Here is a 25,672-nt window from a genome sequence, read left to right on the forward strand (position 1 = left end):
ATATTCTGCCATCTAGGCTACTTCTCTTAGGAAACTCAATCATTCACTGAGCTTTTTGGGAGAGAGACGTTATCATATGACTTTTGTTTTCCTAGCAGGTCACATAGGGAATTGGCTCCATAAAGTCTGTAACATTTTTTCTAGCACTCGTGACTTCTGGTGATCCAGCAAAGCTGCAGTATCAGTACCACCTAGCAGCCAGTAATTGAATGTCATACATCCTGACATAGGTTCTGTCTAATTAGAACATTTCTATCCTGGAGGAAATGGAAATCTTCTTATGATCTCACTTTCTATTGTCGCTCTACTGCTATACCTGTCCCCTACTGCCAACACAATTTCCTGCATGGTTTGAACATTTAATACATGGTTAAAATGTGACTCATGATTATATAAAGAAAAGTCAAGCTTTATAGTCTTCCTTTTTCCCCTACTGTTCTATTTTCTTCAAAAATACTTTCGTAGATAACTTACCTTAAGGGCTTGGGTCAAATGCAGCATTTGTAAAAACTCCGTATGTTCCTAGGTGGCTAAAGAAGAGAAACACAAGGATGACCTGCCATATTATGCTTCGTCCTTGACCCCAGTCCTGCACATAGTTCCTGCAGAGACCATGGATTACCATCCCACCCCTGGAATTCTCTGCTTTTAGTGGGAAAGAGGAATAAAACCAAAGAGATTTTCAAGATCCCACTTAACAGCTCTGGGTAATTTGTGCTGCACTTTATACCCATGTTATTGTTGATGCTTTGGGTACTGAATACTTGCTGTGCCCCTGCTGCAGCTTCTTCTTGGTGAATTATAAAATTCCAGCCTTGATACTTGATCACGTGGCAATAGTTTTCAAAGAATGATAGTACTGCTCCCTATAGGCATTTTTTGATTTTCCTAATGATCGAGACTTACTATTGACATTTAAGCAGGGGCCATGGGTGCTGGATGTCCTAATATGCTTGGGGCGCAAAAGAATTCTCTTACACACTCCACATAACTTTAGAATAGCTACTCAACGTTCATGGAGGTGAAAAATCCCTGAGCCTGCAACTTAACTGCTTTACATATAAATATTAAATTTTTTGTGCATCTTTTAAAGTGTAATTAAGGGAAGATAATAACAGGTTTTCCAACTCTTTACCAGAGTTGTTCCTCATTTAAAAAAATCAGGTTGGTGTTGGCAATGGTTCTGATATTGCTTGAATCACTAACAGAATATTCCTCTCAGTTGACCTTTATGCTGTTGCCTTCATACTGATTCTATTTGAATGAAGGTACAAGCATCTGACGACCCCATAGCATCTGCTAGTGTAGTGCCTCAGCTCTAGCATTTTATTTCCAAGTCACTTTCCCTTGTATTGCTCCTTTATATTATCATTAGGGCACCTATTGATTTTTTTAAAACACTATGAAGGGCTTCCCTCGTGGCGCAGTTGTTGAGAGTCCGCCTGCCGATGCAGGGGACGCGGGTTCGTGCCCTGGCCCGGGAAGATCCCACATGCCGCAGAGCGGCTGGGCCTGTGAGCCATGGCCGCTGAGCCTGCGTGTCCAGAGCCTGTGCTCCACAACGGGAGAGGCCACAGCGGTGAGAGGCCCGCGTACCGTAAAAAACAAAAATTATGTATTGCTAGGACATATTATCTGTATATTTTCAGAACTAGTCAAGGGGACATTGCCAAAGATTTGTTTCAAAAAGAGGTCATCTGTATAATCATTCTGACATACTACAGTGAATTAAAAAGTCAAACTAGAAAAACTTAATCATAAAACATTTCCATCTTACCTTTGAGGGTTCAAGGGGCTTTTTCCTTCATCTGAAATAAGCAAGAAGACACAGAAGATTGGTTTCAGAGTAAAAAATGAGATGAGGGAGAAAGGTCATCAGTGATAGGGATTATTGGGGAGAGTCAGCAGACTGATTTCCAGATGGGCTCATTACAAGAGACGTGTAGGGAACATCCCCTCCCTAAGAGGTGGGACCTGTTTTAGGCTAAATTGAACGTTCAACGATATGTAACTCCAGAGCGCGCTCATCTTTCTCCTCTTCCCTTTCAGTAACAACCTCTCCTCCTACCTCTGGTCCCTTCCTTCATCTTCTTCGCTACTCTTGGTTGTTGTTGAGACCATTGGTTCTCGAAACTCATTTCTTTGGCACTGGAGGCCCTCTATCCTTGCATCCTTTGTCACACTCCCTCAGTCATTATTTGGGCAAGCTAAGCGAGTAAGCAAATCCAACCCAACATAACAGTGGATGTTTTTCTCCCCGGATCACATATGTGATTGGAGGCCTCCTGTCTTAATCCAAGCAATGGACTCTGATAGTGGAAACTTTAAACATGGCAGCAGGTCTGTCAATCATCCCATGGGTAGATATAAAAGGAAAAGCATCTCATGCCTAAATACATTTAGAAAATATTAAGTGACATGAAGATGAACAAGTATATTTATTTATTACAGGGCATGACTGAGCCTTCAGTGTAATAATGAATGTGCACTTTGAATTTGCAGGGGAGGGACACAGTATGCAGCATTTTCCTAGTATTTGACCATAGAATCCTAGAAAGTTTAAAATCAAATTGGGACAGTTCAAGGGAAAATTCCTCATCTCCACAAATGAATTTATTTATTATAAAGATATTGGAGGATGGGTGGCTGCTGGTCCCTCTCCACGGTTCAGAGGGTTCCCTGGAAATGTCTCAAAACTAAAGAAAGAGCTTGGGGAAAATGCAGGAATAGGGTGATTCCTACATGGTAATGGAGATGAGGATTCAGGTCTTAGGAGCTCTCACCTCTGCCTTCCGGATTTGGTTAACCAAGCACAGATGTTCCATGGAGGGACTGGTTGTAGCTTTTTGGTCTTTAAGTAGTGTTATTGTTTGTCTATTGTCCTATTTACTCACTCACAGAAGAGTATATGAGGGAACATTAGAAAACCAGCCCAATGTGATGGTGGCTTTGTGAAGGGAGAGAGCATGAGAATAGGAAACAAGGGGTTCTTCCTCTGAGCAGTTAAAAATAGGTAGTGTGGGAGGGAGGGAGACACAAGAGGGAAGAGATATGGGGATATATGTATATGTATAACTGATTCACTTTATTATAAAGCAGAAACTAACACACCATTCTAAAGCAGTTATACTCCAGTAAAGATGTTAAAAAAAAAAATAGGTGTGGAAATCTCAATTCCATGAGAATGCTGGCAGGTACTTTTAACATAGCCACTTTCTGTTCCTGGATTTGAGCATCCCTGACCCCTCTGATACCCCCACTTACTTTCCATGAGGAAAGATGAAGAGACCCATTAGCTTATTAGAAGAGGATTGGCTTATTATTCGCTTCTCTTGTTGCAGAGCACAGGCTCTAGGCATGCGGGGTTCAGTAGTTGTGGCATATGGGTTCAGTAGTGTGGCGTGCGGGCTCTAGAGCACATGCTCAGTAGTTGTGGTGCATGGGCTTAGTTGCTCCGCGGCATGGGGATCTTCCCAGACCAGTACTCGAACCTGTGTCCCCTGCACTGGCAGGCGGATTCTTAACCACTGTATCACCAGGGAAGCCCCTTGTTTTCTTTTAATGCAAATGTTTTCAGACATGAACTACTGAAGTTGTCATTTCACTGCCCTGCCCCAAATCACATGAAAGAAGAAAATAAGGAGAATATTTTTTCCCATTTACCTTTCTGTCTGCAACGCTTTCTTAGCAGAGCCAGGAGTAGCCCACCCGTCACTAAACCTGTTGTAGAAGCCACTGCTCCACCAAAATAAGTCAAGGCTTCCTGGATAGTCAGTGGCCCCGCTGCAAAATAAACACATGCACGCGTGCAAGACATAAGAAGGGTATTGTGCAGAAGACCATCATTCCCCCAGGAGGTCCCCAAGAACTCTAAGATGTGAGATCAAGTAAGTCATCAAAGGTCCTGGCAGTGCTAACAACCCGGCACAAAAACATCTGGAAGTCATAAACCACTGCAACAGAATGGGATGCACGCAGGGCCTGATTTTCTTCCTAATGCTTAAATATCAAACGTAATTTCCAAAGGAGTCAGGGTAAGGACTCAATAAAAGGAATTAGATGATTAAATGGTAGACACAATAAATGGAAGTTTGGATAAACAAAGTAAACTTTGGGTAATTGTGGGGGGGGCAATTGAACATTTTTATGGGATGAAAAGTAGTTACAACAAGCTGCTAGAGAAAAGAAATGAAAAAAAGGGAGGGGGATGACATAAACCTTACAAACAGATGGAGCTTAATTAAGGAAGATATACTGTATTTTTGGAGGTATATGTTAAACAAAGATCTTCTGAGATAATAAATCAGGATTCTGCACTAAATAACCTTCAGTTTAAAACATTTTGAAACTTCAAGATGTACTACACACAGATTATAAAGAAATGAGAGCATTCATTTCACAAACTGGAGCTTTGAAAAAGGAGTGGTGACTGTTTACACAGAGTCACTGAATTTGATTCCCACTGCTCTGCATGAGGTACAGAGATGCTGTCTGATTCATTGTGAAACAATTATTAAATGCAGGGGAAAACCCAGTGATGGAAAGCAACCACTGCCAGAAATACTCAGAGGAGAAACACTGATTTCATTATTTTCCATATCAAAGCGACTTCCTAACCCAGATGAGAAATGAACCTTGGCACGCTGGCACGACAGCTGACCACTGGCCATTCTCTTGGCACACTGTTCTCGCTGAGCCGCTAAGTAAACGGCCCTCTGGGCAACGGAAGCTGCAGGTGGATCCATAGCTGAAATTTCCCCGAGGGTTGGAGCAGTTCATCACCATTGGCTCAGTCACGTGTAGCTTGGAGCATTTGACAGCTGCAGAAAAAAAGAAGGCAGGAAAAACAAACATATAGAATGAACATAAGAGAGATTATGGATTCATTTGAAACCTGGCTAGCATTGCCATTAGATGAGGTAGAATACAAAAGATCAGAAAGGAAATGAGCTACTTTTGACATTCCCACTAGCCCTTCCAGCATCACATGTACTAAGATATCCACTCAAAGATGATAGCCAAAGAACTAGGATGGGCACATAGTGGCAATTCAATAAATACCTGCCAGTGGATTGGTCGATCTTACCTACCAAAATACTATCTACAAAATTTTGCTTCTCAAGAATACTGTTGTCCTAAATGTCATTATTACTACCATTGACAATAAGCTGGCATGTCAGCACATATTTCTTAAAATAACAAGTGTTCAGCATAGCTGGCCTCTGGACGATTGAAAGAGGTAGAGACTTCCATACTCGTTAAACTATTTGTCAGGGAATTTCAGGCTATTCTCCTAAATTTGTGGATAGAAAACTAAATATAAGTCAAATTTAACTCAACTCAGGAGACTGAATTTAACTCAGGCAAATGTTATTGAGCAACAGTGACATTTGCAAAGCACTGTGCTGTGCTTCCTAGGGAATACAGTGATGAAGGAGACACAGTGCTTCGTGCAGAGGGCGATAGGTCTTCAAGAGGTATCAGTCATGATTTATCTTTTTATTTAGCTTCCAATTATGAAAATACGGAATATTTACACTGCCACATCATTAACAGAATTGTAACTTATATTTCACAATTCAGATAGCTGGTCTCGTGTTCAGCGTGTGTATTGTTCTAACACGTTTTGGACATTTACATATGTTTCCTCCTTTAGGTCTTTGAGTACCAGGGCACTACCTCGTGACATAAGGAAGGGGAAAAGTTGGTATGCTTCTTGCACATTGCTTCTAATTGGGATTGGTGTGGATTTCATGGAGGAGTTGACACTTGAAGGGGTCATTGGGGTTGGATGGGATTTCGACAGGCATGTACAGTGACTAGCTTGCTGGAAGAGAGCATCAGAACTGCCTGTTCCTTTTCACATTACCTCTGCATGCTGGAGCTCCTGCTGTCCATTGTCCAGAAGGTCTGCATCGGAGAGCACTATCTCCCATGAGTGTGAATCCAGCTTTGCATGCAAAGTGGCAAGTGGTATTCAAACCAAAGTTTCCCAGACGATGCTGACAGGACATTGTTCCTTGCTTTGGAGTGACGAGGGATGGGCATTGCACCTCTACAGTAGGAGCTGATACTATGTCTGTTGTGAGAAAATGTTTCAATTTAGAGCTCCCAATTAGAAGGAGCACAACAGAGTTAAGACTGACATGGGGGGCTTCCCTGGTGGGGCAGTGGTTGAGAGTCCACCTGCCGATGCAGGAGACACGGGTTCGTGCCCTGGTCCGGGAAGATCCCACATGCCGCGGAGCGGCTAGGCCCGTGAGCCATGGCCGCTGAGCCTGCACGTCCAGAGCCTGTGCTCCACAACGGGAGAGGCCACAACAGTGAGAGGCCTGCGTACCACCAAAAAAAAAAAAAAAAGACTGACATGGAATAACTGCCTTCCACTCCTTTCATAATCAGGGAGGTTCTAGCAATAGCTCCTTAAGGAAGTTAAGGAAAACTATTAAAATCAGGTATGGAAAACCAGATGAGAAAAATGATCTAAAATTGTCCTTGGAGAGATGATTCTCCTGGCCAGAAGAAGAAATTGGAGGTGGGGGGGGGGGTGGCATCAATGTTACTGATACTAAAAACAAAACAAAACAAAGGCAGAATAATTGGTGCAGAAATATAAGAATTCAGTAGAAAGAGAAATATGTATAGGCCAATTGCTTGCTCAGTGCTGCTTTTTTTTTTGCGGTACGCAGGCCTCTCACTGTTGTGGCCTCTCCCGTTGCGCGGGCTCAGCGGCCATGACTCACGGGCCCATCCGCTCTGCGGCATGTTGGATCCTCCCGGACCGGGGCACGAACCCGCGTGCCCTGCATCGGCAGGCTGACTCCCAACCACTGCGCCACCAGGGAAGCCCATCAGTGCTGCTTTATTGGGAGGTGGTATTGTCTTCTGGCCAAAGGCCAGCATGAAATGTGAGGCGTGGATATTGCCACTGGCTGTCACTAACTTGCCACGTGGCAGAGAGATGGCAGTTGACCCCTCTCCACTTCAGTTCCTTGATCTGAAACACTGGACCGGTGACCACACCCCTAGTGCTCTCTCCTGGCGATGAAGCAATGGAAACCATTCAATCAACTCAACAAAGCTCTTTGAGACAAAGAGGCCACAATTACGAAAGATAATCCGTGCTTAAGAATCGGTGTTATCTTTTATTCACAAATGTGAAAAAGTCCTGTCACTCCTTATACATTTTTAAATCCAGGCTGTGTTTCCTAGACCCCAGTAGAAAACCCACTTCATGACAAGAAGTGGAGCTTTCACAGTAATAATGATATCATGTGTACCTGTCATATACTAAGAGTGTATATAAGTGTTTGTTATTTTTGTTGAGGAAATTTCCAGAAGAAGAGCTGTCCCGGCAAGTGTATCCTGTTTTACCGTCACAGGTCGGTCGGGGTGCTGTCCACCTTCCAGAAGCTGTGCATTCAACATGGCTGGACCCCTCCAGCTTAAAGCCCTCGTTACAGGAGAAATGGCAGGTGGAGCCAGCAGTGAATTTTCCGTGAGAGTCAGGACAATCCAGGCTTCCCCACTCTGGGGCAGACAGTTCTGGACACTTGATGGCTGGAGAAGCAAATCAAGAATGTCACAATCTCCAAATTGATTTGGAAGCCCTGTTTTGCACCAAATTTATTTATTTTCAACAAATATTAACTACTTATTGAGCTCCCACTGTGTCAGGTGTTTTGCTAGGTAGCAGGCGTTTCACAATGAGCACAGGAGTTCATGAAGTACAAAGGGCAGGGGGAGGGACGGTGGGCTTGCAGAGAGGAGTATAGGAAGAAGTCAAGGATTTAGGCAGTCATCCTCAAGAATTCACAATTTCCTCCTCTTCTCTCTACACCTGCTGCTTTAGAGACCTCAGAGCCTCCCCCCAGCTCTCACTGTCCTATCTGTATAAATGCAGTCCAAGTTTTCACTTCTGTCCTTCCTCCTGCCTGAGGCTACTTCCGGTTAGATATCCTGCTGTCTCCACAAATTCAACACCTCTAAACCTGCAATGATCATCTTGGGTCCTAAACTACTGTTTCTTCCATTTGGATCCCCAGGCTTTTTTTTTTTTTAACCACAGTTTCATGGCACAGGAAAGCTCAAAACCTCCTGGTGAAGCTAGATTAGTTCCTGGGAAGTCCCTGAACTGACCTCATGTGTTCTTGCCTCTGGTTCTTGGCTCGCACTTCCCTAAATTTCTTTCAATTTTTACTGAATAAAATCCCACCCATCCTCTAGGATCCAAATGAACACAGCCTCTCTTAAGCCTCTGCTGATCACTGCATCCTGAAGTCTTCTCCTCTGAACGCATCAGTTTTTTCTTTGAACTCATATGCTGTCATATCACATGTCATCTCTTCCCTCTTCTCCTGGATAGAAAGCCCCTAAAACCCAAGAACCATAAGTCTTTGTGTCTCCCACAATTCACACTGCAGCATCTCAAGAGGTGGTGCTCAACCACCATATGCCAAGTGGATGTGGAATTTTTAATTTACTATTTCCCCAAAAAACTGTTTTGATAAGTTATTGCAGTTACCTATTTCTCTTAGGATCATGTCTTTCTCCCCACGAAGGTCTCTGACATAAGACTGTTATTTATCAACAAATATTGGATTATTGACAAACTGAGGGACTATTCTTTCTTTAAATCCAAGACTGAAAGCAATGCCTTGGTCAGATAAGGCTCATTTTGCTTAGCTATTTTGCTTTTAAAAAAAAACTCTTTAAGTCCTATGTAATGCCTCATGGAAAAGTGATGTATTGGCTTTTATGTATTGGCCCACGTGCTTTTTGGTGGCAGGCTATTCACTGAAGGATTGTGGATCCTTACTGTGTGAACCCATTCAGACAGCCAAAGTAACATACTGAATTTCAGTTTAGAACTCTCAAATTTTTAATAAATCCATACCTCTCAGATCAATTCCACTTATCAAACATTTATTAAACATATCTCTTGGTGTAAGTCATAGACATTAAATCATTTATGAACATTTTCACTAAAATAACTTTTTCAATATCTCCAAGAATTTCATATTTAAACCCAAGAAAATACATAATGTCAATTGCATGAGAGCAGGGACCTTGTCAGCTCTTTTCAACACTGTATCCCAGGCAACAGCGCCTGGCTTAAAGTAGGGGGTCCGAAAATATTTGTCAAATGAACGAATAAGTTAGCGCAATTTAATTTGGACTCATGCTAACAAGTATTTTTACATGGTGTGAAAAGAAACAAGAGGAGTTACTATTTTAAAAAATGGATTTAAGTATACAAAGTATACAAAGAGAATTATACAAAGAGTATAATATAGTATACAAAGAGAAAAAAGAGAATTACTACAAAAAAAAGAGAATTACTACAGCATTAAATCTACTTGGAGGACATTGCTTTGGTCTCAATCTTTTTCTGACAAGGTTATAGATATAGCCTTTTGTAGCTAGGAAAGTCTCTCATCCTTCTTCTGTAAACATGAACCTTGTTGAATCTAAGGACTAACTTGTGTAAGGAAGCATGTTTTCCTGTCTGAGGGGCAGCTTTGGTGAGGTTCATGGAAGCCTAGCCCAGAACGGGCAAGTGGTGGGCACTCAGCAAACATGGGCTGAATTAAATTTGTGGAGCTGTCAAGGAAGTTGTTGGAGTGAAGGGGCCTAGTGCGGATGTAGAGGAAGAGATTTTTACTAAGGAATGACCTCTGTGGGTAACTTTAAAAAGTAGTCATACTCTTGAGCCTCCTCTAAAATTTTACCAAAACCTGAGTCATTACAAGAAGAATAGAAAATGGATAAGGGTTGCTTTTATCACCATACTTAATGCTCTGTATTTGTGGACTTAAAGGCCGTGCTGCCTACTGGAAAGGTCTTCGTTGATATTTTTCTGTAATCCATGAAGTAGCTGTACATGATCGCCTGTGACTTCATGAACTATTGGGATCATCAGCACTCTATTATTATCTTATGACATATTTAGTTAATTCTCTGTTTCTTTGTATTATCTCTTTTTACTTGAGTTGGATACAGTTTTGTCAAGAATTTTTTGGAAAGAAGATGTATCATAAATAATAAATTTAATTGAGTTGGCTGTTCTAAACTCAAATTTTAAAAATAAAGGCTAGGAATCTTCATGGAGTCAGAGAAATGTTGGGGGAGTGGAGAAATAAAACAGATGTGAGCGAGCCAGGCCAGAGCATAGAGGGTACCAGTTTGCTATATTTTAGAACTTGGATGAGCAAGGATGTGGCAGAAGGGCAGAGCTAGGATTGGCATTTGAAACCAGGACCCATCCCTCCCCATCAAGGTGAGGTTGGTCATTAGCAGTTGGATCCAGCAGCCAAACATGGTCTCCAGAGGGCCAATGACAAAGTGACTGGGAAAACAGTAATCTGTGTCAGGATAGTGGCTCCACAGGTGGTGACATGGGGGACACAGAAACCGGATATAAGCAATTCAGCACTGCTTAGGTTCAGGGAAAGGAATTCAGGTCCTTGGCGGGGGCGGGCAAAGGCTGGGAGGAGACTGGAAAATACAGGCAGAGCTCAGGTCCTAGAGAGACCAGGAAACTGGCGTTCTAACTAAAAGGGAAATATCTGTGGACCTACTCAAAAAATGGAACCTCACATTGTGCTGTGAAGCAGGAGACTCAGCATTGCACCTGCCACACCACCCCTCCTTATTTGGTGGCCCTCAAGCCCCTATGACATAGCCCAGGACTCTGAAAAAGACCATGTGAAAAATCAAGGTTCAGTGCTGAAGGGTTAACAATTCATGGACTCAGGCATATGGGCAAAGAAGAGGAACTATGTGCCTAAATCTAGAGAATACATTTAGAGAATGAGGTAGAAACACAGGTACCAAAGCCAGAGCTAATGATCAGGGGCACACAGGGTTGACAGTTCCAAAGCCCATAGTTGACGAAAGCTGCTGCCCCTGGTCAAGTTTGGTTCTAGACACTGGGCAGGGCTAGGCCTGAAGGGCGGTGGGCAAATGCCACCTCGTGTGGAGAAAAGGAGGTGGCAAGGAGTGAGGGGAAGTGGGGGCTTCAGAGATTACAGATTTAACAACCATGTTCATTGCATATATGATTTAAACTTCAGTGAGATATTTCTTAGGGATTTTTTATTCTTTAGCTTTAAAACAGAATGTGGAAAAACAGAGCTTATGATAGATGCCCATGGAATAAACAAACGAGTGATTGAGAAATAAGTGACGAAGCCCTAATGGTATCAGCCATAAATGTTCTAGATTCCTCCGGTGGCTTGTAGTATATCTTTTTAACAGCGGGTGATAGCATTTTATATCCTTTAGTCTACAGAATTCATGTCCAGGGAAGAGACCTCAGAGTTGTTGTTTTTTTACATCGTTATTGGAGTATAATCGCTTTAAAATGTTGTGTTAGTTTCTGCTGTGTAGCAAAGTGAATAAGCTGTATGTGTACATATATCCCTATACCCTCTCCCTCTTGCGTCTCCCTCCCACCCTCCCTATCCCACCCCTCTAGGTGGTCACAAAGCACCGAGCTGATCTCCCTGTGTTATGCGGCTGCTTCCCACTAGCTATCTATTTTACATTTGGTAGTGTATATATGTCCATGCCACTCTCTCACCTCATCACAGCTTCCCCTCCCCGCTGTGTCCACAAGTCCATTCTGTATGTCTGCGGCTTTATTCCTGTCCTGTCCCTAGGTTCATTAGAACCATTTTTTTTTAAGATTCCATTTATATGTGTTAGCATACGGAGACCTCAGAGTTGATCTTGTCCACTCCTCTCCTTTTGGAATTGAGAAAATCAAGGGTGTGACGTGATTTACATGGTCCATGACTCCATGGAAGAGCAATACAGGTCTTCTTTGGATATTAATCTAGTGCTCATTCCACGAGAAGGAATAAGTATTTAGCTCTTTTCACTAATAGATTTCTATCGACATATTTTCTCATTTGATCCCTCTCATTCTCTCATTTGATCACTCATTTCGGCAACTAGACAAGAGCAGTGGAAAAGAGTAAATTTACAAGTGACTGACCTGGGATTTAGAAACCTGCCACTGTGTGGCAGTGTAGTGTAGTGTTGTGGTAAGAGCTCTGGCCCTGTAATCAGGCTAGACCTGGGCTTGAATCCTAGCTCCTTACTTCCTATCTATTAGATCTCTGCCAGCTATTTAGCTTCCATTTCCTCATCTTTAAAACGGGGAGAGTGACAACCATGTTAAGGATAGTTGCGTGGACTGAATGCAAAAATGCATATGAAATAGCTGGTACTTATTTACACAAGCAATAAAAATGAGCTATTACTGCTGGTATAGTACACAGAACAATAGAACAATGGCAACTTTTGAAAGTAAACGTGAGCTATAAATTAATCAATTCATAAACTTCTATTTTAGCGTATACTATATACTAGGTAGGTGTCAGTCAGATGTTTCGGGGGAATCAAAGACCCTTGCCTTTGAGGATCTACTAATTCCTTGTCAATAGGGCTTGAGCTTGAATAAATTTAACCAGTAAATGATAAGCTTCGATTCAACAGATACTTGTCACACACCTACTTTTTTTTCTGTCTAGTTGCTGCAGGAAATACAAAGGTGAATGCGGCACAGTTGCTGCCCTCAAGGAGCTCCTAATCCATATAGAAGTTGAGCGAGGAGAAACATACACCAATAGTTAAACTGTGAGATCCTTGAGGGGTTGGGATGAAATCACATCCACCCCTGAGTAAGCTCAGTGTCTGGGGCTTAGTAGTGCTCAGCAAAGGTGGATGTGGGAATGAATGAGTAAGAGCGTAGTAGAAAAATTCTTTATGATGAAGTAAAAGTCCCAGTCACATAGCTGAACTTCATCACTTACTAATAGTGTGAATTTTGACAAGTTACATAATCTCTGAGCCTCTATTTTCTCATCTGTAAAATAGAGACAATACTGCCTGTCCTCATTATTTTAGAATTGTAATAAACATCAAATATCGCAGTGACACTAAAACACGTTATAAAACTATGAAATGTTTAAAATTATTATTATAAGACTATTCAGAGAAGACTTTCCTGGTGGCGCAGTGGTTAAGAATCCACGTGCCAATGTAGGGGACATGGGTTCAAGCCCTGGTCCGGGAAGATCTCACACGCTGCAGAGCAACTAAGCCCGTGCGCCACAACTACTGCCTGAGCTCTAGAGCCCGCGAGCCACAACTACTGATCCTGCGAGCCACAACTACTGAAGCCCGTGCACCTAGAGCCCACGCTCTGCAACAACAGAAGCCACCGCAGTGAGAAGCCCGCGCACCGCAACGAAGAGTAACCCCCATTCGCCATGACTAAAGAATGCCCGTGCGCAGCGATAAAAACCCAATGCAGCAAATAAAGTTATATTAAAAAAAAAGAATATTCAGAGAGAGAGAGAAAAGCTTTTGGTCTAGATCGTTATGCTTTGTGGAGAAACCTTCCTTTAGCTTAGGAACAGGTTTACATGAATTGCTGATGATCCTTCATTCTACACGGTTACTTGAGAAGCTGTAAGAGAGGATAGACCCGTGGTCCTACCGTCACACGTTGGTGGGGAATCTGTCCAGCGTCCAGATGGAGTACAGTCCAATCTTTCCGGTCCAGATAAAGAGAATCCCTCATCACAGGTGAACTGGCATGTGGTCTTATAACTGGAATCTCCAAGAGGCTGGACACAGGTCTTTGTTCCATTCTGAGGGTTTGGGAGAGGTGCGCAGGTAACGGCTGCCGTGGGCATGGCCGAGGAGGAGAGAGGAGGTTGTTTTAGAACACAGCAACTTAAATCAGTGTGTGTGTGTGTGTGTGTGTGTGTGTGTCCGTCCTTAACATACCGGGGCAGCATGGGGTTAGAAATGATTGTTTGAATTTCATGGTGCTTTGTCACCCGTTAGAAGTCTTGTACGTGTGAAATAGCAGCAGTTGACAGTGGACTGGTATCCTGAAATGCTCACCGCCAAAGAGCTTTAGAGGTGATTTAAAAGGGAGTTGGTTCTTTGTTGGGAAAGATAGTGATGCAGCTCATGTTAGTTGCCCCTGGACAGGAGAAGGACTGGCTGCTTCCTTGATACCTTCTTCAGAGATAGACCTAATCACCTTGCCATAAAACAATGACAAGTGATTGGAAATAGGGAAATGGAGTAAAATACTCTTTCCCCTTCCAGAAGTTCCTTCCCCCAACCAAGTGGTGGAAAGAATCTGGGTCCAAAGCCTGCCTCTGTTACTTACTAGCAATGAATCTCTGGACAATAAGCTTTCTGAATCTCAGTTGCTTCATCTATGAAATGGGAGAAAAAACAATCCTTGCCTTGCAGGGATCCTCAGTTATACAAAATAATAAGTTAACTAAATCATAGGCAAAAATTAAATTAAAAAATATTTTAACAATCATGACACAAAGTAGGCACATAATGTAACTGGCCATCTGCAGATGCTCTTCCCACCAGTCTCATCCTACAATGACCAGCCCCAGATGACACTACTTGTTCACCTATAAAAAACAGTAAATAAGATCTCACAGTGCTTTGCCACAGCTTATCCATGTGGAGTTTGTGGTGCTAGAGGACTTGATTTGGTTGGCGATCATGCTCTGTGACTATTGGCAAGTCACTTAACCTCTCTGAACCTCAATATGTTCACCTTTAAAATGTGGAGAATAGCATTAAATAGCTCCCAGGATTTTTACAAGGCTAAAAAGTGAAAACACTCTGTATGCAAATGTTAATGGCTGCCAAGATGTCCCTCAGCCAATTAGTGAAATAAAACTCAGATTAAACGTATTGGCGTTAAAAAATGAAGGCTAAAGGCTAAGAGAACACATGGTTTCGGGTGTTTCTTCTTCAGTTTGGCCTGATTGGGTAGTGTATGGTTTTAGACCAGAGACAGTGGTGGTGTGGATGAACCTAGGGCCATTTCCACTGATTTGAACTGCTTGAGGTCTTGAGAGCATTTTCTATTTCTCTTTCTCTCTCTTCCCTTCCTCCCTTCTCCTTTCCAGCTACATTTCACCCCCAACCTCCCAATCTCATTCCTTGGTCGAAAGACCTAGTTCTTTTCTGCCACTTGAAAAGTCTTTCTGTATTCAGTGTGGGAGTGGTGGGTAAGGGAGAGCAGGCAAGTCAAGCAGCCTATAAACTGTAAGGACAAATTGGGAGGGTGTTGGTACCATGAGTCCGTTTGCAGCTCTTTTGTGGCCTTGCCTTCTGATAGCTCGGGTGGGGATACAGGGGCAAGGGGGACCTTGCAAAGGGAAATTGAGAACACCCTCTCAAGAGCATTACAACAGCTTGTGAGTGCAAGCCTCGTGGTACCTTCCTGCACAGACCGCATTTGGGTATTTCACTTGATGCTTGCCCGGCAACAAGAGGAGAAAGTTCAGTCAGAGTAAACAAAGAACTAAAAGCGGAAGGGAAGTGGAAGGTCACAGGAAGCCATGGTGAGCGTGAGCCTCCTTGCTGTGAAACACCCACAGATGGGCCAGTGTGGGGCAATGAACTGCAATCTGTGCCCTGAACAGCCCAGGGTTGTGCGGAAGGGTGCTAAGCATTGTAATACCCTCCTCAGGGACTCCAAGTTCTTCCCCAAAGCTGTGTGGACTTTGTAGTATATTCAGCCTTCAGTGCAGCCCAGGTAACAGCTGAAGAGCCAAGGCCACAAGCCTCACCTTGGTCTCTGCAGACCCAGCTCAGAAGGTGTGCTCATCCCTAGCCCCTGTGGCTTGCCATGCTCTCTTGTGCCTGGGGCTAAAGGACATGCAGTTCTATTGAGTTGGTCAGCCCCTTCGTTCGTTCGTTCGTTCGTTCACTCACTGTTGACCTAACTTAACAGTAGTGTGTACGTGTGTGTGCATGTGTGTGCTTGTGTGTGACCTGAATAGCAAGTGGTTTCCTTTTTATTAAAAACATGTTTCTGCCTACTTTCACTCCTGTTGGAAGTGGGTACGAAGTGAAAAGCAAAGGCAAACAATGCAGAATTGGCTGGTATTTTACCTACGTAATTTTATTATTAAAATTGTATATATATGCATCATAAAAATACTAATCACATGGAGGAAAGAGTGGGAAAATATTGGAAGAATTCATACAAGAAGGGAGAAACATAACCAGTGTCTGTTTTAGGGTTGGGTATTTGGGGGAGGTATTTAAGAGGATTTTTTTGTTTCTCTATTTCCTTATTTTTCTGTAGCTTTTATAAATAAAAATGTTATTTTTTAAAAATCAGTATTTGCGGGCTTCCCTGGTGGTGCAGTGGTTGAGAGTCCACCTGCCGATGCAGGGGACACGGGTTCGTGCCCCAGTCCGGGAAGATCCCACATGCCGCAGAGTGGCTGGGCCCGTGAGCCATGGCCGCTGAGCCTGCGCGTCCTGAGCCTGTGCTCTGCAACAGGAGAGGCCACAACAGTGAGAGGCCCGTGTACCGAAAAAAAAAAAAAAATCAGTATTTGCCATAAATATAAGTAAATAATTGGATACACGGAGTAGAGAAAGGAATGGGGAGTATAAAAAGCATACATCTGTCCTTCAGTTCCTAAACGCAGATGATTAAAACCAGTTCTATTCCACACAATAACTGCCTTTACTTTATATCAAGTGTAATGCAGACAAATATGCTTATGCTGAATATATATATACTTTGCTTCCTCTGAGAGTCCTGTTGACCTTTTGCATGTACAGATTAGTTTCTTCCTCTTTTCATCAGTCTGCACTTTATCCTAAGTGGATTTCTCCAGTCTTAACACAGATCTTGGAGGATGTTTGCAGCCAGGCACCTGTAAATTCTGCCCCTCCCATTCCACTATTAAACCCGGGAGCTACCCCCCATTCCACCATTGTACTCCGTGGTTCCTAGGAGCAAAGAGCCAGGTCAGTCTTGGAACAGCCATCCTGAGGCTAGCTCTTCCCTCTGGCCTTCTTTCCAGATACTATCTTCAGCCAAGGGAGAACAGTCCACCTGGTTCATGATAGGAGCCTTCATGTCCTGGGAAAGGCCCCAGGACAGAGCTGGCACCAGGCCACCATCACACCCCCCTGCCACCTTCCTGTTGCCAGACATCCTGTCGCTTGTGGTACCTGCCTAGCCCCTGAAGGCATTTGCATTTTGGATCCCTGGGTTACGTGATGACAGTGTTTATTCATTTTCCAGTCCATGTCAAGTTTCTGTCCCCTAGACAGCTTTTTAAAATAAGCCTACAGTTTATTTCCAAGACACTGGAAAGAATTCATTTTACCTTGGCATTCTGGAAAAGGAGCATTCCAGTTCCCCGTATCCAAGCATTGCAGCACACTTGCTCCCACCAGGAGAAAGCCCTCATCACAGGTGAAGCTGCAGGTCGACTGGTACCTAAAGGCACCAAAGGGATGGGAGCAGTTCACCTGGGCCTTGTTTGAGGCTGGAAGATACTGGCACTGCAACGCTAAGGAGTGAGGAAGTGAGAAAGTAAGGGAGTGAGGAAAGTAATAAACAAGTACTCATTGATTTCCACCCCTTAACTCTTTCTAGTGCCAACAAGAGGGATTTCTGAATTGGGCATGTTTAACCTGGAGGACGAGAAAAGTGTCATATAATCCCAATGCCACATGAAGGACTTCGGGAGGAAATGTTGAGCCATCGTTAAGCATTTGGCAATATGTATTCATAGTTTTAAAAGTATCGTACTTTTGGACCCAAGAATCTATGCTAAGTATGTAACAAGATGCATATCAAAAATCAGTTCAGAGAATTTTTATCATGATATTATTTGTGAGAGCAAAATATCAAAAATGAACATAAATGCCACTAATTAGAGGCCGAAAATTAACTATCGTGGATCCATGAAAGGAATATGATATATTTCACCTTGGAAAGATATGGGAGGTGTCTCAATGCACAATGTCAAGTGAAAAAGCAGGATAAAAATTATATACACGCCATGATCTCAATCATATAATGCAGATGGCCATAAATGGAGAGAACACATGTATTCTATATATATTAAGTCTTTTCTCATTTTTAAAAGGGGAGCAATAGTTTTAACTACCTCATGGAGTTCGACTAAAATGCTCAATAAATATTATCTAGTATTATTATTACTAATAGCAGTAGTAGCAGCAGCAGTAGTAGCAGTAGCAGTAGTAGTCTTAAAATCATTATAGCTATGTATCAGATGCAGACCTTGAATGTCAGAGTGGAAAACGCTAGGAAGGCCTACCAGGGGAGTTATTGAAACCACATATCTAGATGCTTAAGAGAACAGTCAATTCTCTCTTTTGGGTGATTAGACATTTACCTGACTGGAGACAAGAATGTCTCCAGTGACCCCTAAAGACCCTCTCCTTTCAAGCATGTCAAAGGGCTCTCTGTGTCTTTGTCTCTCAGACAGTACCTTCCCAGTACATCCCATTCCCCTCGCTAAGCGTCACCATCACATTGTATGATGATCTATTCCTCTACTGCCTCACTTTTTTTTTCAATTTTTTAACTGTAGTAAAATACACATAGCATAAAACTTACCTTTTACCACTTAACCATTTCTAAGTGTACATTCCAGTGGGATTAAGTACATTCATATTTTTGTGCAACTATCACCACCATCAGTCTTCAGAACATTTAACAGCAACTACCTATTCCTCCTCTAGGCCCCAGCAACAGCCATTCCACTTTCTGTCTCAGTGATTCTGACCACTCTAAGTACCTCCTATATGTGGAATCATTCAGTACTTGTCTTTTTGTGATAGCCTTACTACACTCAGCATAACGTCCTTGAGATTCATCCATGTTGTAGCATATGTCAGAATTTCCTTCCTTTTTAAGGCTGAATAATATTCCATTGTATGTATGTACGTACCACGTTTTTCTTATCCATTCATCTATGATGGACACTTGGGTTGCTTCCACATTTTAACTGTTATGAATAATGCTGCTATGAACATGGGTGTATACATCTCTCTTCAAGACACTACTTTCAAACCACTGCTTCATTTTAAAATCAGGTATACTTAGACCCAGGGTTCGCATAAATTGCTTGGGATCTCACATGAAATGCCAATATTTTCATTCCTGGGACATAAATTCTGTGTGGGGTACCTCTTGTAAAAAAAACAAAAATCTTCGTGATTTCCCTATATCTCAGTTCTTCAAGAGCAAAATATTGAGAACATGAACTATTTAAAGGAGATCACTTTGTAAAATCAGATCAGAGACATATGATTTACAAGGTAATGTTATGATCATTATTTTACCTACATTTGTAAAGCTCATAGCAGTTTTTTAAATAAATGTATTATTTTATTTTATTTATTTTTGGCTGCGTTGGGTCTTCGTTGCTGTGCGCAGCCTTTCTTTAGTTGCAACAAGCGGGGGCTACTCTTCGTTGTGGAGCATGGGCTCTAGGCGCCCAGGCTTCAGTAGTTGTGGTGTGCGGGCTCAGTAGTTGTGGCTTGTGGGCTGTAGAGCGCAGGCTCAGTAGTTGCGGCTCACAGATTTAGTTACTCTGTGGCATGTGGGATCTTCCCGGACCAGAAATGGAACCTGTGTCCCCTGCATTGGCAGATGGACTCTTAACCACTGTGCCACAAGGGAAGTCCCTTGTAGCATTTTTAAGCTTGCATTTACACACACTAATCCACAACCACTAGTGAGGCGGGTAAGGGAGATAATAGTACTCTTATTTTGCAGGTGACACTGAGTTTTAGAGAGACCAAAAGCTTGTTGCCAGGAAATGACAGAACTGGACTAAATGTCTTGTCATTACCCTTCCACTGTTCCATGCTGTTCCTCATGCATAATTCCTTCCTCCCAGCCCCCCCTCCTTCATGCCAACTCACGACATCCATGTCAGTCCATGCAGCCCTCGCCTTGCGTTTCAGGATACCGTGATGAACACATGCCTAAGACTGCCCTCACTCACCACTTCATCCTGAGTGGCCACACAAAGGGCCTGGCACATAATAGAGTCTTAGTGAATGTTTGAATAATAAATGAATGACAGAACTAAATGCACATGCTGATGCCTTTAGTAAGCTGAGAAGCAGGGAAGCAACGTTATGCTATCACAGTACCTTGACAGACTGGGGCTGGCGCTGTCCACTGTCCCAAATCAGCACATCGAACTGTGTCAGCTCCTCTCAGTGTGAAACCCTTAGCACAATGAAAGCTACAGTTGCTGTTGTACTGAAATGCTCTCGAAGACAGGGAGCAATCCATGCTTCCGTGGACAGGACTCTCCAGAGGCTCACAGGCAATGGCTAAACGGAAAAAGTGATTGTCTGATACTGGGCAGTAGAAGGGCTCAATTCTTTCTCAGAAGAGCCCCTTGAGAGATGCTCCATCTTTTCGACCCACATCGTCAGTACATGCAGAACCCTAAATCCTCCTTTTTCGAAAAGAGGTATCTGCCGGGAACACCTTGCCATGCCTCTGTTTACCTGGATCACTCACCTGCCCTTCAAGTCTCAGCTTAGACTTCACTTTCCTTAAGAAGCCTTCCCTGCCCACCCCAGCTTGGGCTAGAAGCTCTTCCAGTGTGCTCCCACAGCCCCTGTTCTTGAGCTGTTCATGCATTATTGTAATTCTGCCCCTCCCCTTAGACAGCAATCTCCTTGAGGCTGGTGTCATTCATCCAGAGTTTTATTCCCAGAGCCTGGCAGTGTTTCGGACATTGAAGGTGCCCTTTAGATATTTATTGGCAATATTTGTGAAATTGGATCTGGAAGGAGGAGATATAGAACAGACTGGACTTTTAAGGAAAAAGCTGGAACAATGTACCTTATTGTTGGCACTCTAATACTGAGCGCTATAAAATGATCCTGAAAGAGCCTTGTCTCTTGAACACAGGATGTCATCCTAATCAGACTTCAATTGCCACGTGAGTGCAGCCCAAGGTCAGTTCCTGAGCACAATTAAGCCCCGAGTGACCTCAGTTCTGATAAAGACTGGCTTCCTCCTGCTTTTCCTTGACAAAGCATGTCATCTCCAGGATACTTCTGGAGTTTATCAGCGTATAAAGATTACCTGTACACTGTGACCTTAGACCTCTGTTTTTTACAGAATCAGGGCATTTAAGAACCAAAGACCCTCTAGTGTTTCTCTCTTACTTGGCAGATGAGAAAAGTGAGGTTCAGAAATTTTAAATGACATCCCTAAGGTCTTATATGTAGACAGTAGTAGAGCTGGGTTTATAATCCAGGTCTCCCGGGAATTCCCTAATCCAACATTTAATTTCCCCCATATCCTAGTCCCCATTTTTGCTTTATAAGATGAAGGTGTGAGGCAATTACACAGAATTCAGTTTTGTGGTATTAGCTAACTGCCTAGAATTGTGTCACAACCTCTTTTTCAATGCAGTGTTCCTTTGATCCTTCGTCAAAGGCTACCACTGAGGGCTATGATGAGCAATCTCTCTCTGTGTCCTAACAGCCACTCTTCTGACTCCATCTGAAGTATAGGAAGGACACTGACCCACAGCTTCTATACACCAATGAGGCAGGGAGGGAAAAAAGAGGCAGAAACAAAGGCTCTCTGCGAGGTACATTATACAAGCTATTTAATTGTATACTTTTTATATACTTCATCCTCATTGAAGCTCCTTGCAATCCATAGCTCATTTCATGGAGGAGAAAACCATGCCTCCCGGACGCTGAACAACCTGTTTCAGTGCCAGAGCCTGGAGGAAGTCATCCTGATGTTAAGAGCCCTTGATCTTTCCACTGTGCTGTGACTCCTTCCCGGTGCACTGGCGGCTGCTAATGAAAAATCCTACCCTCGAAAGTTGGCAAGGGTGCAGTCCCTCAGCCAGGGCCAGTGCAGCAGAGTGTGTCCCAGCCCCTCACTCAATGGTCAGGTTCACATTCAAATTTGTAGCTGGAGCCATTGCAAAGGCAGTGAGGGGATGGACACAGTCCAGGGTTCCTTTGCTAGGGGCTTCCGGGAGCTGACACTGCGTAGCTGGAGAGAACAACCAAGGACAGAGAGAAAGGTACTAAGGAAGGAGAAAAACCATGCCCACAGCTAGAGAGCAATGGTGAATCCATCTCTGGAAATCCAGGTGGCGCTAGGAATCTGTAAGGTTCAGGAGACCCTAGTGATGTTTGTCCAGACTTGTATATAGTACCAGGCTTCAGGGCGACCTAAATCTCTTTAAAATAAAAGTCTCCTTCAAGCTTTTTCTAATGTCCTTTATTCCCTTTACTGCTATAAACCTGTCCTGGTAGGTCTTCTAGTGTCTACTTACAGATGTAGATGCTATCCTTTCCCTCTTACGTGAAATTTATGAATGAGGTCATTCTGAAATTGCTTGAGGGCAGTGAGTTTTGGGGAAAGGAGGACTTTTAAATTTTGTTTAAAATAAGTAGTAAAATCAGCCTCTTTTTTTTTTCTAGAGCCTGACACTCTTTTCCTATCCCAGATGAACACAATCTAGCTGAGTGGTAGGTCAAAGGAGAGTCAAGTTGTGGTGATTCAGGCCAGTTTCTCCATAAGCTAGCCAGTTTCATCTGTGCTCCCATCAAGAACCAGGTGCAGTGGACATTATACATCCCCAACTGCCTGAAACTCACCTTGACAGACTGGAGCTGGGGCTGTCCACACCCCCGAGGCTGTGCACTGCACCACCTCTGGCCCAACTAATGCAAATCCCTCTTCGCAACTGAAGCTGCAGCTGGACTGGTGCTGGAATGCTTTTGCAGAGTGGAGACAGGTCATGCTTCCTTGCTCAGGAGACTTCAGGGGTGGGCACTGGACAGCTAAAAACAACCACAGAATAATGGCATGAGACCTTAGATTATGCCTAGCACCTTGGAAGCTTTGAGATGCTGCAACAGCTGTCTGCATCTTCCCAAAGTGTCAGGCAGGTGAAGAACTTTGGCGGTTAAATGGTACTTTCAATAGCTGTTTGGAAAGATCCAAGCATCCTTTTGTTGTTTACTTTTTAAAGAAGCAAGGTAAAATGATCAAATTAATAATACCCAACCCCTAAATCATTATTGTACTCTGTTCACTTTGCAATTAACAAAGGGAGAAGGACCCTTTTGTATTGCTTTTGCCTGAGAATCAAGAGCTAAACTGACTACCTCACTCCACAGATACAAAATCATGCAAATTAAAATTAGTGTTACTCTGGTTGACGGGTAATAGTCATCAGCAGAATTTCCCATCTAACGTAGATCCCCATCCTTTCCCTTGTCTTTTAAATGGGGGAAGCTTGTTCTCCCCTCTGAAATTCTATTTGTGAGTGAAGATGGAAAGAACTGGGTGTACGTACCTACACACTGTGGAGGCGTATTCGTCCAGATTCCAGAAGCCAAACATTCCAACTCGCTGGGTCCATTCAGCGTGTACCCTTCAGCACAGTGGAAGCTGCACTGTGTGTTGAAAGGGAAGCTTCCCAGAGGGTGACTGCAGTTCATGAGCATGTGTTGAGGGAGGTCAAATTCGCTACACTCTGTGACTGTGGGGACGAAATATTGATTTCTTTCTTTGCGGGTGGAAAGACAATGTCAGGTTTGCTAAAAGCTGAGCTGTTTGTATAACCCACCTAAACCAATCTCCCTGGACTTCTAACCCAACCTGTTCATCTTTAGCTTTGTATTGGTTGCATCTTGGGAAATAATCATTCTTTCACTGGTTTTTATTCCCAACAAGCAAAATTAGCCTGAAAGAGTTCTCTTTGTTTTACTGCCTTTTCATTTCCCTTTTACCTTTTGAGATTTGGGGAGGAAATGCTCTCTCTAAGAATAAAGTGTTTTAACCCAGAGTGTGTGTCTCTGACACCTTGAGTGAGGCAGACCGACAGATGGTTGAGAGAGGCCCTAGGACTAGCCTTTCCTCACTGGAGCAACTCCAACATGATTTTCTCCCTGGCATCGCCTCTAGCACGAGACCAAGGACCACAATACTATCAACAACATAGTGGCCTCACCGTATTCACATTCTGGCCCATAGAATCCAGGGTAACAGGAGCAGGTGTAGTTTCCGATGGTCTCAATGCACTCTCCTTGCTTGCTGCAGGACATATCCTGGCAGGAGGCTGCATGGACACAGAAGGGTCAGGGTCATGGGCATTCCCAGGAGGTGTGAAGAAAAGCTGGACTCATTCCAAGTCACAGACTCGGTCCTACTTGGGTAAGCTTGATCTAGCCAGACAGCAGAAAAACCACAGCATCCCCTGGAGAGCCAGCTTGTTCCCTGTGAAGGACACTGTCGGAGCCTGCTGGAGCATTCCCTGGCTTCTATTTGAGGCTGCATTTAGTGTTGCCTGAAGAGGGGTTGCCATGTGCGGACACAGAGGGACAAATAGAGCCACCAATGCATGTGTAGACAGTGAAACTCCTCTGTGTGGTACAAAATAGTTGTGGCTTTTGACTAAGAGCGTTCATAGAGTTGTATTATTATGGAAACTCCTATGGCAGCTATCACAGCATGGAGGTTAGGAACCAGGGGTGGCAGGGGTCATGCATACATAGGCAGAATCCACGCTCCACTCCCTAATATTATGTGGCATCAGGCAAGTTACTTCTTTGAGCCCAACCTGCCCACTGTTAGGGCCAAAGCTCTTCCATCTTTGGTCTAAGTCTATGCCCGACACCACATGGCGGAGGAGCAGAGGACCTGAATGAGATGTTTAAGACCTACTCATGGTCAAGGACAAATGACCTTATGGGGAGCTGTGTCACAAGTCTAAATATGCCAGATTTAGATGGTACAGAGATGACTGGCCTGCCAGGCCCTCCTCACTAAGGCTATGCCACTTGGGTGATAGCACAGAGAAGGGGCAGAGTTTCTTTCCTGTAAGAGACTTGTTGAGGGTGTATGCACTATGCCCTTGGTGGTAGATTAGTATTAGAATTGATACCATGAAAGCACTGAGAGTGTTTTTATCGATGAGGTCATAGCTGGGAGCACGGTCTGTGGCTGGACTCTTTTCTGGTGGTGTTTCCTAAGCCCAGCCAACCATTGGTCTACATTGGGGTCTATCACAAGAGGAAATCCATATGTCACATAGCAGGTTGTGCTACTTGGTCTCTATATTCCCTCTTAACCCTGAGATGCTGTAGCTCTATAAGCCATGCAGTGTTCTACAGCAGGAAGTTCTGATGGCAGCCAGTGAGTCTGGTGAAGCTGCACTGAACCACTGGGAAGGGTTCCAGGTAAAGAGAAGATGCAGGAAGCAACAGGAGTTCCTAAATAGAGGTTCGGTCCATGTCTTCCACCCTATTTACCTTGATCCACCAGTGCCTTACAGTAATACCTGCCTGCCCTGTGCTCTCAGAGCATAAAAATTTTGTTCTAACTGTAGCTTCCTTAGGGTCTCAGAACTCTAGGAATGGCAAAACAGCCAATGTTCTGCATTCTATTCCATTTCAGGGTTTCCAGGCAGGTTAATAACTTATCTATTTCTTGGATCTCCAGGAAAGAACATAATGGTGATTCAATGAATCAATCTTTTTTTTGTTTTCCTTGACATCTTGTTCTGAGATCTAAGAAATCCTGACATTAGGGAATTATTCCAGCTTGGTTTTTTTGTTGCAGTGTAGTGTACCTATCTATTTCTCATCTATCTCCCACAGAGGACTGATGGTTCCCTACATCCTTTACATCTTGGATGGCAAAATGGCAATCAATGCCTAGAGTATTGTATTAGTGGAGGTGGAAGCCAACTGCGTTTGGGTGAAATTGTACCCATTAGTGATGCCTGCCATTGTTGCAGGCTAGAGGAGTGGCCTTGTTCAT

At 43.4% G+C, this 25,672-nt stretch overlaps 1 protein-coding gene across 2 annotated transcripts in view; it reads right to left on the reverse strand.

Annotated features, from left to right (window-relative positions):
* The window catches only part of SELP (selectin P), a 42,589-nt gene that overhangs the window by 790 nt on the left and 16,127 nt on the right, over positions 1–25,672 (reverse strand). The window contains exons 4-15 of one of the 2 annotated variants that reach the window (XM_067728591.1): positions 23,862–23,969; positions 23,205–23,390; positions 22,501–22,686; positions 20,005–20,190; positions 17,196–17,381; positions 13,511–13,696; positions 7,375–7,560; positions 5,870–6,079; positions 4,635–4,820; positions 3,664–3,783; positions 1,778–1,808; positions 475–530 (exon numbers count right to left, since the gene is read on the reverse strand). In XM_067728591.1, the coding sequence (XP_067584692.1) occupies positions 476–530; positions 1,778–1,808; positions 3,664–3,783; positions 4,635–4,820; positions 5,870–6,079; positions 7,375–7,560; positions 13,511–13,696; positions 17,196–17,381; positions 20,005–20,190; positions 22,501–22,686; positions 23,205–23,390; positions 23,862–23,969 (1,826 nt within the window). In that variant the 3' untranslated portion in view covers position 475. The remainder of the gene's footprint in view (positions 1–474; positions 531–1,777; positions 1,809–3,663; positions 3,784–4,634; positions 4,821–5,869; positions 6,080–7,374; positions 7,561–13,510; positions 13,697–17,195; positions 17,382–20,004; positions 20,191–22,500; positions 22,687–23,204; positions 23,391–23,861; positions 23,970–25,672) is intronic. The other variant, XM_067728592.1, reaches the window with a different exon arrangement.

Source organism: Pseudorca crassidens, chromosome 2 (assembly GCF_039906515.1).
Source record: "Pseudorca crassidens isolate mPseCra1 chromosome 2, mPseCra1.hap1, whole genome shotgun sequence".
Taxonomy (NCBI): domain Eukaryota; kingdom Metazoa; phylum Chordata; class Mammalia; order Artiodactyla; family Delphinidae; genus Pseudorca; species Pseudorca crassidens.